This window comes from Mauremys mutica, chromosome 14, assembly GCF_020497125.1.
Source record: "Mauremys mutica isolate MM-2020 ecotype Southern chromosome 14, ASM2049712v1, whole genome shotgun sequence".
NCBI lineage: Eukaryota > Metazoa > Chordata > Testudines > Geoemydidae > Mauremys > Mauremys mutica.
Window position 1 is genome coordinate 22,581,043 of NC_059085.1, and position 14,793 is coordinate 22,595,835.

General features: G+C 37.7%; 1 protein-coding gene across 1 annotated transcript in view; it reads left to right on the forward strand.

The window, feature by feature from the left end:
- ITFG1 (integrin alpha FG-GAP repeat containing 1) overlaps positions 1-14,793 on the forward strand; it is a 195,347-nt gene that overhangs the window by 169,106 nt on the left and 11,448 nt on the right. The window contains exons 15-16 of the mRNA XM_044987614.1: positions 12,725-12,849; positions 13,896-13,978. Of these exons, the coding sequence (XP_044843549.1) occupies positions 12,725-12,849; positions 13,896-13,978 (208 nt within the window). The remainder of the gene's footprint in view (positions 1-12,724; positions 12,850-13,895; positions 13,979-14,793) is intronic.

The following is a 14,793-nucleotide window of genomic DNA, read 5'->3' on the forward strand; positions in this document are numbered from 1 at the left end:
TTTAAACCAACATTTTCTATTGTTCTTTTACACTGAACTAATAAGGTGTGATATTGGATTTTTGAACTAGCCTAGCTGAACCTACATAAATGGAATTATAGTTTACAGAGAGTACAGATATTGTGCAATCCCAGTTTAGGTAAGCCTATTTAGTGAAACATCAGTAGAGCAGAATGTGTGAGTTGACTACCCAACTATTTGAAAGCCTGATCCAACCCCCAATAGCAAAAAAAAAAACAAAAAAAACCACCCTCAAAATAGCAAGAAACACCAATGAATCTGTCATCCCTTTTTAATTACCATTCTTTTTTTTTTGTTTGTTTAAAATGAAACCAATTGTCAGGCATCACAGCTTAGCATGAGGCACAGCCCAGGGCCATTAAGCTTCCAGGGACTAAACATCCCCACAGTGGGAACACAGCAGAAATATCTAGCTTCAGATTTAATAGAAAGGGGAGGTGCTTGTGCTGTTTATATAGAAGTGGAGTTAGCACTCTATATTAGAGTCAAGATTTTAAAAAGAACTTGTGACTGAGTTCCTCAATTTTTGGATGCCCAAGTTGAGATATTTTTTAAATACCTGATTTTCAGAGAGGGTGATTAGGACCCCAAAATCAGTAGTCATGTCTTAAAATCTTATGTTTTGGTGACTAATTGAAGCAGCATTGCTTGAAGTATTTTCCCCCTCCCAAGCCTTTTGAAACAGTAACCTAAATTGGAATCCTGTAGTTCAGGATATTAGAATTAAAAAGCTCTGTTTAAGAGATTAGACCATTATTTGAGTAATAGAATTAGTCCAGTTAGAGTTGCCAAGCCTCCAGGATTGTCCTGGAGTTTCCAGGAATTAAAGATTAATTTTTACTCAAAGATTGTCATGAGATGAAATGTCCAGGAATATGTCCAACCAAAATTGGCAACCCTAGCTCCAGTATTGCCCATGCTTGCTGTTTTATGGTGAGCATAATGATGTTTGCAAAGTTGTGTAGGTTTTTACCCAAGATGGCCACCATCTCCCAGTATTGTCAGTGGGACTGAAGCAACAGGCTGCCCTCAAAGAAAATGGTGCCCTTTTAGTCCTCATGTGAGAGCCAGACTGGGGACCGGGACCGTGGAGGTGCTGTCAGTGAGACTGAAGAGGCAACAGGGAAAGGAGTGTGTTAGGAAACTAGACAGGATACTGAGGAATCAGAGGACTATGGGGAGCATGAGGCAGATTGAGATGGGTTTAGGGGGAACAGGAGACAGACTGAGGGGGATGCTGGGAAATATGATATGGCAGAGCAGGAGCATGTGATGGGTATAAGACTGAGGAGAAAGAGGGGAACAAAAGAGGGTAGGTGGGGAACAGTACATTTGGAGTGGAGCAGGCTAGGTGCATATGAGTGAGGCACTTCAGTAGATAGAAGAAGTTAAGTGAAACAGAGTGAGCAGGGAGTCCTACTTTTTTGTCTCCGTCTGACAAAGTGGGTATTCACCCACGAAACCTTATGCTCCAATACGTCTGTTAGTCTATAAGGTGCCACAGGACTCTTTGCTGCTTTTTACAGATCCAGACTAACACGGCTGCCCCTCTGATACTACTTTTTTTGTGTGTGCATTTAAGGATTAATTAAGAACCAGAGATTATCACACACAAATTGGGGTTTGGCAGCTTCCCCCTCCAGGTGGGAAAAAAAAATAAAAAAGCAGATAAAAGCAAAAACAAAAAACTTAATCACAATCTCATGTCTTCAGGTGGTCTTTTGATTTTGGGGGGCCTGACTCAAGATTGCTGAATGCTTGAGGTTGTTGATATTATTAGTTTAAAAAAAGTAATTGGCCCCTCAAAACAGATAACAAGGGAGAAGATATTATATCAACAATACATGATGCTCACACTTAGTCCTGGAGAGGATTTTCAAAATGTTTTTTACAAATGATATTGTACAACCATAACAGAAGATTTTTATTACTTCTTGTATACTCTGCCCTCTTACTATTCTTTGCTAGTCTATGAACCTGTGTCACTTTTATTGGTGGCCTGTAACTTTAGAATAATTTAATTGCACCAGTGGTTCTTCTTGCCCAAGGATCTGCAGACTGAGTAATCTTTTCAAGCTACTTTCTATAACATTGTAAAGTTAAAATTAGTATTTTGTATTATTTGTTTATTTTACTATCTGCAAGTAAGTTAGTGGTTTTTGTATCTGAAACTTCATCTTTAATCAACAGAGGAAATTTTCACTATTGTGGAAATTTAATAAGTCAACTAGAAATTTCACCCTACTGCTTTCATAATCACAGTAGCTCTAATTTACATAATAAAGAATAGCCAGCTTGGTATCTTTGGCAGAAGTGCTAGTGATCTAGGTAACGAAAGCTGAACAAAAACTCAAAAGTATGTTGAAGTCACTGTAAGGTACTGGGGACAGGAGCGGCATTTTCTACATATTGCTTGCTCATTCATAAAGCAGCAGTAGTGTCTATCTCAAAAGCAATTGCTAGCCCCAACTTCCTGCCTGAAGGATGCGTGGCATGTTCATAACCTTTTGGAACGGTGAATGGCCAAGGTTTAGGATAGGGCAAATGGAGCTAGAGGAATGCATATAAAGATACTGTGGGAGTATTGCCATACTTTAAAAAAAAACAAAAACAGCTTTTAGATCTAATTCAAACCTTGCATATTTTAATTGGACAAGCAACACATACTAGGAATGACTCAGAACTGCAAAAAGCTATAACAGCTTACTAGAGCAGTGCTTTCAATAATTTCCCTTTATTTATTTACTTTTTAATCTTTGATCCAAGTTCTTGCATCCATATAACTCAGCCACACATTTGTAATTTCAAACAAATAGCTTGCAATTCTAAGCACAAAAAATGAAAATATGCAAATAAAATGTAACAAGTGACTACCAAATCCTTTATGACTCTAATATATACATCCAACAGAGGATTTAAATGCAACACATCAAATATTTGAAACCTGTGAACTTGTATAAGATACTTTTTATTTTAAGTAATTTTTTTAAATCAGGAGAGTTGTCAGCAACTTAAAAAGATAAGGACAAGCTAAGCTGTATCAGACCATTAATCCATTAAGTCCTGTATCCTAGTTCTAGTATTGGCTAATGTCTGATGCTCTTAGAGGAAAGCAACTTAAATTGTAAGGCACCTACCCACTTCCTCAATATTGTGCAGAGGAAAACATTCCTTCCTGATTTTTGCAAATGATCAGTTTACACCCTGAAGCAAAAAATTTGATTACCCTAATTTTGGCATGCATAAAGACAAATGTTATTAGCCATGAAATTATCCAGCATTTTTAAAAACCCAGATATAGTATCTGATTCTCTAATCACCTTAAGGCTGACTATACGTTGTGTGTAGTATTTCCTTTTATTAATTTTAACTGATATTAATTTCATTTTTGTATGATGGAACAGAGTAAAAAAAGGAGGGCCTGCTCAGTTCGTTTCCTCATAAGCCTAAATATCTCAATCAAATCCCCCTTTAACAGTTCTCCTTTAAATGCTAAATATCCTACTATTACAGTATTTCAATTTCCCTTCTGAAAACTCCTGTAGAATTTAATACTGATGAAACTAAATAGAGTTTTAAAGAAAATACTGTGAAACCCTATAGAATGATTAGTTGTATCAGTGAAAACCCCTTTTATGGATTTACCTTTAATCAATTTAGCCTACATTGTTTTGTTTTTTTTATTAATTAAGCTAAATTGATTTTAGGTACTTATATGGCTCCAATTACCATTGTATCTGAGTGCCTTATCTTTAATGTATTCATCCTCCCTACATGCCTGTGAGTAGAGAATTAATCCTGTTCTAGATGGGGGAACTGAAGCACAGAGAGACTCGTAACTGCCCCAGATCAAACAGAATCCAGATTGTCATATCATAGAATATCAGGGTTGGAAGGGACCTCAGGAGGTCATCTAGTCCAACCCCCTGCTCAGAGCAGGACCAATCCCAGACAGATTTTTGCCCCAGATCCCTAAATGCCCCACTCAAGGATTGAACTCACAATCCTGGGTTTAGCAGGCCAATGCTCAAACCACTGAGACAGGAAACCTGTAGCAAAGAAGGAACTTGAACTGAGGTCTCCCCAGTGAGATGGTAGCACCCTAACCACTGGACCATCTTTCCTCCCTGAGGTGAAAGATGCTCAGTCTTCTCAGCTAACACCTCCTAGATCAGGGATTCTCAAACTGGGGCTCAGGACCCCTCAGGTGACCGTGAGGTTATTACATAGGGGGTCGCGAGCTGTCAACCTCCACCCGAAACCCTGCTTTGCCTCCAGCATTTATAATGGTGTTAAATATATAAAAAAGAGTTTTTAATTTATAAGGGGGGGTCGCACTCAGAGGCTTGCTATGTGAAAGGTGTCACCGGTTCAAAAGTTTGAGAACCACTGTCTTAGCTAGCAAGAAGATGACACTGAACTGAGTGTTAGATTCCCCAAATCCTCAGAGTTCAAGAGCGTAGGAATACATTTAACATAAATTAATGTAGGGCCCTCTTATCTGAACTAATAGTATCAGCACAAGGGATTTCCAATGATAACTAAATCATTGTGTACCAGTTTAACTAAATCTGTTTAGAAACTATGTGTAGACCAGTCCAGTGTATTTCACTGCACAGTGACTTAAATGTGCATTGAAAGCAGGTTGGGGCCACCCTGCATTTTCACAGCTATATTGCACTGCAGAAAATTCTGTCTAGAGAGGCTGACAATTCCAATAACAGGTCGGGTTAGCTTTTAGAGAAGTGGATAGTGCAAGCCTGGCACCAACCGTCATTTAAGCAAAAGAAAGGGGAGGAGAATTCTAGAGATTGAATAGGAGTAAGAACCAAAAAAAACAGGAGAGAAGAGTTCGAAGAGGGAGAGAGATTGTGTGTAAAACATGGAGATGGAACTGAGGAAAAAAGCGAGAGAGTACATAGTAAAAGACAAGCAGAGGAGCAAGAAAATAGAGTAACAAGAACAGAAGGAAAGGGATGGAGCTGGAAAAGGGATGGAGTAAGAAAAAGGGCAGATAATTTTGAAAAGAAAGCAGCAAAAGACCTTAAATTTCTCTTTCTCATATGCCAGTACCTCTTTCCAGGTAAGATTCCCTGTTGTTCCTCAGGCCTGGTCTACCTGCAGAGTTGTACCAGTTTAACTTAAGGTGTGATTTTTTTATTTTTTTTTAACAGTGGTTTAGTTAAACCATAGCAATGTTGTGTGCTTGTGTCAGTAAGGGTTTGTCTAAGTAAACTTGTATTGGTATAAAACAAGGTGTGAATTTAAACCGATAATTGAACTGCTGGTCTCCAGTGTTGACCCTGCTTTCAGTGGCGTTTTTGATTTAGCTAAATCATTGGGAATGGGTTTAATTTAAACCTAAATAGCTACTCTTAAACCGAAATTAGGGTTTGGGCTGGTTTAAATATCTCTGTTTAAAAAAACAGGTTGGTATACCAGAGGAGCTTACAAATGTAGGTAAGCCCTAAACCCATAAATTAAACTCATAAAACCAGTTATAAACTGATATAAGAGAGTCCACACTTAAGTTGCACTGATTTAACTAAAATAATCTAAGTAAAACCAGTGCATCTTCTATTAATATACAAGCCCTTAGAGAAAGTGAGATCTTAGATTTATTTCAGTGATAACCTCTTAAAGATCCTATTTGAGATCACAGAATTCCCAGCCTCTTCAGAGCTGGAACCCTGAATGATTGAAGGAAGGATTCAGGGTACATGCTGGGTCTTACAGGCTTTTCTGTTTTATGACATAAGCAATAGGAAAGGCAAGATAGTTTGCTGATTAGAAAGGGAAAGAGTAAGCAAATAGGGTTTGTTTAGCAGTGTATTTAAGACCTGATTCTGCATTTACTCATGTTGAGTAGTATCTTACCTCTTGAATAGTCCTACTGAAAGCAGTGAGAGTACCTGTGGAGTAAGACACTACTCAACTTTGAGTAACTTTGGCAAAATTTGGCTATAATTAGGAAGCTCCATTTGTTAAAAGCCATAATAAAGACTTCCTAATGTTTTAAATTAACAACTCAGTATATTTTCTGTATTTTCCTGCCTTTTTCCCAATAAATGGGAATTAAAGTAAATGTCAGCATATTTTCCAGTGATTATGAATATGGCAATTTAGTGACTGATTGGACTTATGTAAAATGTTTCAATTTCTGTTATCTTTGGACAAGAAGCAGCAGAGTGAACAACTTTTCTTAATAAATATTTGCTTTTCCACTTAACATATCTACATTTATAACAGGTGATTGAAAGCATAAATCTCAGTTAAATATTTCAGCTTTTATATTTTAATTATCTGGTGGTGCAGACTATAGACATTCAATAACAATAATTTAAAATGTCTCATTTCAGAGAACTTATAAAATACTACAACACAGCCATACCTCACTAAAGAAATACTATGGCTTAAAAAACATTTGTGTAGAAAACTGACTGTTAAATTACCTTCTCCTATCCTATTTCAATGTATTTAACTCAAATTAATGTCCCCTTTTTATAGAAAAACATTGCAGCTCTAAAATACCTGTAATAAAGAAAAGGATTCTCCAGAGGTTTAAAAAGAGACCTTAGTTTCAAAACAACATTTTAATATTCCCAAATTAAAAAAAACTTCATTTATTTAGACTTCAGATTGTTCAAGTGAATTTCCCATCGCCCCAATCATTAAAATTCAAGAAACTCACTGTTTCAGGCAGTATTAACATCCAGACCAACCTCAGCTCACACATTACACCCACAATAGTTGGAGTTCCCAGCATCACAACACATTCCCTTTTAGTTCCAACATATAACTATCCACAGTGTATGCATCCAATTGATCTATGGATGCTTTGGTTTAGTCAGCCGGTAAGATTTGTTACTAGATAATACAAAAATTAATATATGGCTCAGACAAACAAGGATTTGGCTGAGGTAAAGTGAAGTTTGCAGACAAACTAAAAGAAACACCCTCTACTCCTTCCTCACCCCAGAAAAAGGGAATTGCATATCTACAAATGAAGTGTTCAGATATATCCGTCAGAGAGCATTGTAAATATCAGAATTGCTATTGACTGCTGTAATGACTCCACAGTTCAGTGGATACCATCAACTTGAAAATCACATTTTCATCTGAAAATTTAACTGCTATTGTTATGATTCCTGTAACCCTTAGCAGTAACTTAACAGACTTCCTACTTTACAGGTCTCCTCCTCCAGGAATAGCAGGGCAGTAGGGGGCTTCTTGGCAATGCAGCTCTTGAAGAAAGGGTTGTGGGGAGCTTGGAGACATTTCAAAGACACCCACCCTCCATAGGATTCACCTGACCTTTATGGATCCTCTAAGATCTACTCATTTAGGGAGTTGATTCCCCCTACTTCTTCTGCAAGGCAGCAAATATCCCTGCAGGGAGCATGCCAGGGAAACTCCAAGAGAGGCCAAGACCCCTGTCCATCCTGCAACATAAGCCCCTGTGATGTCTTACCTCTGGCAAAGTATTTCTCCCCAGCCTTCCCTCAGATTGCAGCAGGTTATTTGGAGGGGTTGGGGAAGGAGGAAGCCACAAAGTGTGCCCTTCTCCCTTCCCTCTTGGGCATCTCAGAAGTCATCATAAGCAGCCTCTACAGGAAGCTGCTTTTGGCCCCACCCCAATAATTATGTAGGAGCTTGCTGGGAAGAAGGGGACTTCTGCCTGGAAGTGGGAAGAGAAATGAATAATTTAGGAGGTGCGAAAATGCAAAATTAACAAACAAAATTTCAAGGACCAAGATGAGCCACTTACTTTACCCCACATTTAAAAACAGGGATGTCAGTAAGTAGAACTGCACTTGAGTATCAAATATAATCTCAGGAAATACATGATGACTTATTTTACATCACTATAATGTTCCCAAGAAAGTAACTTGATAAAACCCAATACTATACCTGTTTTTAATAGAAATTAGAAATGGATCTTCCTCAGTTAAATGCGAGAGTTGAGAATCCCATCCCTGGAACTCTTATTTCTTTCATTTGTAATAATAATATTACCATCATACTAGAAACTGCCAGCCCCAATGAATTAATATGCCTGAAACTTTAGATACCATCTTTAAGGCAAGATCCCTCTAATTAGACAGACAGAGAGAGAGAGAGACTGAGTAAAGTATTTGGCCTGTTTGCTAATTGAAAAAAATTGTTTTCTCCTCTGATGTCCAAATATGAACTTATAAGTAGATATCTGAAAGGTTTGGTTCCTGGAGATATCCATCTGTGTCTCAGTCCCAAAATGATAAATAATACCACCCACATTCTGAGTCTCAAAATGTTCCTCCCCCCGTATCCTTCTGAGATAGCTGTTCAGCCTTTATGGATTTTACAGTTTTCTCCCTCTGCATTCTCACGCTCTACAAGAGAGATCCTCTTCTTAATGCATTACTAGAAGAAAAACCTCTGTTTCTCACTGAAAGCAAATATAGTAGAACCGGAGCCCCAAAAGAATAAATATAGGGATGCTGTGCCAACATTGGACTTTGAAATAGTAAACATTTATGGAGAGAAAAAAACATTCAAGGCTGCATTTGGGGAGTTACTATACTTTCCCATCTTGAATAAAGTAGACTGAAGTTAATTTCTGATACAGATGCTGATATAGCCACAAAAGCATATATCAGTAGTTTTCAGAATGAAAAGTGAAAATTGATTGACATTAGTTCCTAGGAATTTCCATATGTATTATATAAACTACTGTCATATCTACAGTTGCTGATAATTCATGCCCATTTCCACTAGTGGAATAGACTGATTAAGGTCACTGCTCTGAAAAAAGGGATTGATATACATCGCTGCTGAGTTTTTGGGCTTGCTAAGGTTACAGATAAATTATTCAAAATATAAGAAGATCTTAATTCTACAGTAGTTATTGCGGAGAGTTGTGCATGGTCCCAGTGAACACCTTCTAACATCCAAGGCTATAGCATCTTAGTCCTAAGAGGAAAAAATAAATTTTCAAAAGCACAAATGGTCTCCATAATTGGCATGTTGTTATGGTTATATTGTATACCTCAACAATACTTGATATTTCTATGGCACATGAAAAGACATTCTTGGAGGAAACTGTGATTTCCATTTCTTTCAAAGTGCCCTCAGAGCCCCACGAATCTCCTTATTTTCCATTTTACACACCCTCAAGGGTCCCTTGCCATCTGACAGAGAAGGGGTTGGTGCTCTTCTCACTGCCACCTGTCAGTGCTGCTCCTTGGTCAGTTGGAGGTGTTACCAGAGAACAGTGTGAGGTATTGTCCCTTCACAGCCCAACAGAGAACTGGCTCTGAATATCAAACCAAGCACATGCTGAAGTTGTGCAGTTGTTGCAGTGCCATGCCATTAATCAAAATTCCAGACTATAAATAGCTTATTTAAGTACCAGGCTTTCCACAAACTGACTTAAAGTAGCGGGATTCATAATTAATACTGTGGTATTATCCTTAGAACACTCACTGTGAGCACAGATATTCTTATGCACCCATACGTACACTCTTTGTGGAGGACCATCAATATTTTTGCTTGTTCTGTAGTTTGTTTAATTGAAAGCAATTGATTTACAAGTATAAAAATACTGAGATAAAACCAGAGTCTTTGAAAATATGGAGTTAGCCAGCCTTGTGTTTTGGAAAAATATCCACTTCCTAGATTTGTGAACACAACTATGCTCTAAATAAGAAAGATCTATAATTGTTTTTGATTGATTTGTCACTGCATTCCCTTATGTTCTCACATCCTTCGACCTGAGTCAGACATAGTTGAGATCAGTATGTAATGGCAAATCTGACACTTGTATTGCATCCGATGCAGATTCCCTGACATTTTTTCATTACTGCTGCTATTATGTATTCCAATAATAAAATCTTCACTGTTGTAATGCACTTTTGTAATTCATTTGCTTCTTTATGCTGTGACTTTCCAGTTTGGTTGATAACTAACCAGATCATCTCAGTTTATATCATGGGATCTTTTATCCAAAGAGGAAGTTTTCTTTTTTAAAAGATTAATTGTCTGCCCACACCACACTTACTTGTGGGAAAGCCTGTAATTTTTCAGTCCTGTCTGACAAGCTAAGACTGAAAAGAAATTAAATCCTTTTACCAAAAATCTATTTATTTAAAATAATCATTTTTTTTCTCAGCCTGTGTATTTATTTGTCATATTAAAGATGTCATATGTGGTTACTTTATTTATTTAGGAAAAAAACATTTTAATATTGTTTCTAGTTAGTGTTGTGGTATCCTTGATAAATATTATAATTCATTCATCCTTATTACAGTAGAGTTAATTGCAATTCCTGCCTGACTGATATTTGGGATTCCCAACCAAGAATACAAAAATGCAGTTTCATTATAATAGATAAGATAATTTTTAAACTCACCATTTGCACATTTAAACCATGTTGTATGAAATGATAACCATGAACACACAGCTGCCTAAGAAAAGATCATAACACCCTAGCATCTTACATCTGTGGCAGTCATCATCTGGCTTAATCAGTCCTACCTCCTTGTACAATGTAATATAAGCCTTACAAGCAGAAGAGCTCTAAGGCAAGCTGGCAATTCAAGCCAATAGTCACTGGGCCTATGGTACCCTCCCTAGGGGGGAAAAAGTTAAACTTCAAGTGAAAATATATATGATGCAAGGCCCTGGATATATGGAGGTATTTGGTTTTCAGCCTTGCAAAGGGAGCCAGGGATGTCCTGGCCAAACTGGTAGAAATTCCGTATCTGCAGGGGAACTGGGGGTCCATCCTGTGAGTTTCAGAACACCACACTTCTCTGCCCCCTCTCCGTCATGCAGCAGAGGTCAGTTAGGTACCATGCTGTTGTTGAATTCTACCTTCCGTACGAACATAGCTAGAAAATAGAAACTCAGAAGTGACTGTCAGAGTCGTTGCTGCCGTAAGCAGCAGTAAATCCAGCAGATATGTCATCTTGGCGCTATGTGGAGCGCACTGTAAAGAGTGGCTGCTCCTCAGCTGAGTCGCCCAAAAATCTGGTATCCCCAAATGCAAAAAGTGTGGCGTGGGTATCTTAAATCGGCTTCTCACTTCTTTGGGCTCGTATACAAATTATGTTGTGTTTCAGCATCTTGACTTGGGCTGAACTTACCTTCAGCCTTTAAGTGGAGCAGTTCTAATGCTGTTGACAGCTCCTGTGAAATTTCCACACCTTGGATTGAAACCAAGCTCATTTAAATCAATCAGATTCTGATCCAGTTCCCCCCTCCATCCCCACGAACTGAACTGTACTTTGAGCTAAAATCAGAAACAAAACTAGTTGGTTATTTGAAAACATGTTTTTCAAAGATAGTTTAGTTCTTTTCTAAGCCCTCATTTCCACAAAAATGTATCCATGTGTTTAAGTTTAAGCTTTAGAATTATGATTTTTTTCTGTAATAAGGTTGAGTTCAACAGTACCTGATGCAAGATCAGGGCTTAAGGCATTGCCCCATCAGAGGATAAGCAATGAAGGCTTTGTCCACTCTAGTAAAATTACATATTGCTGACAACTCATGTCAACAAAGGATGCAGCTAAACCAGTGCTAAACAGAGTGACAGGCCAATACAAAGTGAAAATAAAATGAAAGTGCTCAATGGCTTTAAACACTCCAGGGTCATAAAGTCAATAGTGTTTCAGAATCCATAAAATTAAAATAGAAAACATGTCAGAATATCTTGATATCTTTGCTCTTGAGTTTTACCCTCCTGCCAATAATTACTTCCCTTGGTGGTGGAGTATATTTATTTTTATCTAAGAAAGGACTGCAGGGATTGAATTATGTTATAATAATTCATGCCTAGTTGCATAGACAGAACTCAGCCTGCAGCCTCCTACTCTAACATACAAGATGTGAATTATTGCACCCAAAATTCACATCCTGTCTTGTCTTATTGCTTAATTTGAGATTCTTGATTTAAAATATAACCTATCAGAGCATGTCAAAGCCGTGCAAGAATTTGACACTCAAATTCCTGTTTAAAAAAAAATTGTTAAAACAACTACTTCTTACCACTTTGAAAACTTACCTCATGTTGTCACCAGCCAGTCCCCTCCTCCAGGTTGAAATTATTTCTCTTATCCTGGTGAAGAGCTGAAGTGGTTTTAATGTTTATCTTACTGTTATGACAACAAGAAACAAATCCTTTAATAAGGGGCTTTTTAGAAAACAAAGGATCCACACTGGATTCAAGTTAATATATGCTGTAGAAGTGTTTGTAGAAGATAAAGATGGTAAGAGATTTTGCTAAATTGCAGTAAGTAATATATCTGGAGATCATATATTGTTAATGTATCTAAAGCTAGCTAAGAAAAATGTGTATCCTTTTCCTGCTTTCACTTAATAGAAAACGTCTCTTTGTTTTCAGTTGTTTATAATTATCTGTTATCAGTGGAGCCAATTTCTGCCCTGGCTTGCAATTAATATAACTCAGGTTTAAATCAGAGGAAAATCTGGTCTACAGTGTGTTTGGTACCTAGTTCTGAAATTGTTAGTGGAATAAATTTATTCTTCTTGTTGAATGTCCACAGATTATTTGGAAATGCAGGATCTGTCACTTAAGAACAGATAATTGTATTGTTTACTTATAATTTTAAAACATTATTATTGCTGCAGGCAAAACATGTTGTTGTGATGAAAGTCTTAAGAAGTAGATTCACTACAGCTTCTTTTTTAAATTAAATTCTAGCTGGACAACTTAGCCAGTCAGCTCATTTCGCTCTCCAGTTGCCTTACAATGTGCTAGGTTTGGGACGCAGTGCTAATTTCCTTGATCACTTATATGTTGGCATTCCTCGTCCTTTAGGAGAAAAGGTAAGTTGAGATTTACCATGGGGAAACTATTTTTTCGGGTATTTTCCTTGCCCAGTGAAGCTTTGGGGGGTGTTGTTCTTAGGACTGCTCTCTTTCAGAAGTCAGAATTATAAAGAAACATTTTTCGTGGGTATTGAAAATGGTTTGCTGAAGACTACTTTGTGTTCATTTTCTCCATCATATAGTATCACTCATTAGCCTCTGAAGTAAACATAAAACAAAAATATCACTCATGAGAAAAACACAGAAGTATGCATTTGTGTGCTATTTGCATAGAAATACAGAGCTGGTTTATATTAATAACATTTCAGTTTGCTCTAAGAATCCAATTATTATGCCAGCAACCACACTCATTTATACTGTAATCCCATCAGATCTCCCCAGGTGGATGAGGCCCACATGGCTCAGTACTTGGCTGGGAAACACCAAAGAATTCCAAAGTAGGGCAGGAAAACAATGTCACCTGTTGAATCACTTACTTCCCTCTGAGTTGGTATTGTACTCCTACCAGCATGGTACAAGGGGAACGGTTCTGCTGGAGGAACCTTCCTTCAGAGGAAATGTAAAACCATGATCCTGACAATTTGTGGTGATGAAAGGTCTCTCAATGCTATTTTTAAAAATAGATTGTTTACTCCAGTCTCCTGACTACATTTGGATAATTAAATTCTGCCTATATAAAACTTCCCTACTGAATCAGTTGGATATAGTATTCTTCACTTCCTGCTCTAAACTGCAGTACTAATGTGCACTTTTTAAACACTACACTGCCATATTTTACCTCAGAGATTGTGGTATTTCAGTAGTGGATGAAGCGATCCTTATATATCGTTTTTATTCAGTTTGTAAATTGCTTTGGGATCTTTCAGTATAAAAAAATCTTTATATTAATGTTAGAGAATTATCACTATTCTTTCCTGTCTCCTGGAAAATTAATGCTTTGAGCGTTTTGTTTTTTCTTGTATAACATTAATCAGAAAAGTTCAGTATATTTAAAATTTGTATTAATTTGTAAGAAGTGGACATACCTTCATTTCTTTTTTCAGTCCATAAGAAAACAGGAATGGACAGCTATCATCCCGAACTCCCAACTTATAGTCATTCCATATCCACACAACGTTCCTCGAAGGTAATATCATTGTTTGAAGTAGATTTTGCAAATGATACTATGGATGCAGGACTGTAATTGTGTGTCATTCCAATGATGGTGGAATGATTATAGAATAATTAATTGATAAAAATGCTAACAGAAAAGGCCTTTTCTTTTCATGTGTAGCTAGTTACATTTGATTATCTGAAGAGCAGATTAGCATATTCAGAACTTGGTGTGTCTGTTCAGGGCAATTGCAACTGTGTTCCCCCTCTATTGTCCATCAAGGGCAGACACTCTAGTTTCCAGACACTCCAGTTGTCATCTCTCTTGAGTGGAGGCATGTTTCTCTCTCCCTTTTGACCATGGCATTTCCAGGCTGCACCATTCCCTGCCTTCACTGTGTCATTCCCAGCAGAGACAGGCTGCCCAGGTATGCCTGTCTGCTTTCTCTGCAGAGACTGATAGCTGTAATTGTTACAGTTATAAGGCACCTCACAACACTTCCTGTGCAAGCCTACTTTATTCTTAAGGTAAAAAGCATTCCACACTGAAAACAATAAAATAACCTATATGTGTGCTAATAAGCTTACCAGAGTTAACCCCAATCCTAACTTGGATTCTGGCAGGAACAGTCCTTCAGACCCCACATAAGGGGGATTCCTTGTGGTTACAAGTTAATCACAGCTTCAGCTCAGAACAAGCACTCAGTCTTATGAGGCCTCAGGAGGCCCTGTCCTTCCAACCCTCCCCAAAGGATTGGAGCCCTCCATGGACCAGAGATCCTGTCCATTTGCTGTATCAGGTAGAAGACCCTAAGCCAATTTAAAACCAGGCTATTTGTCCAAAAAACC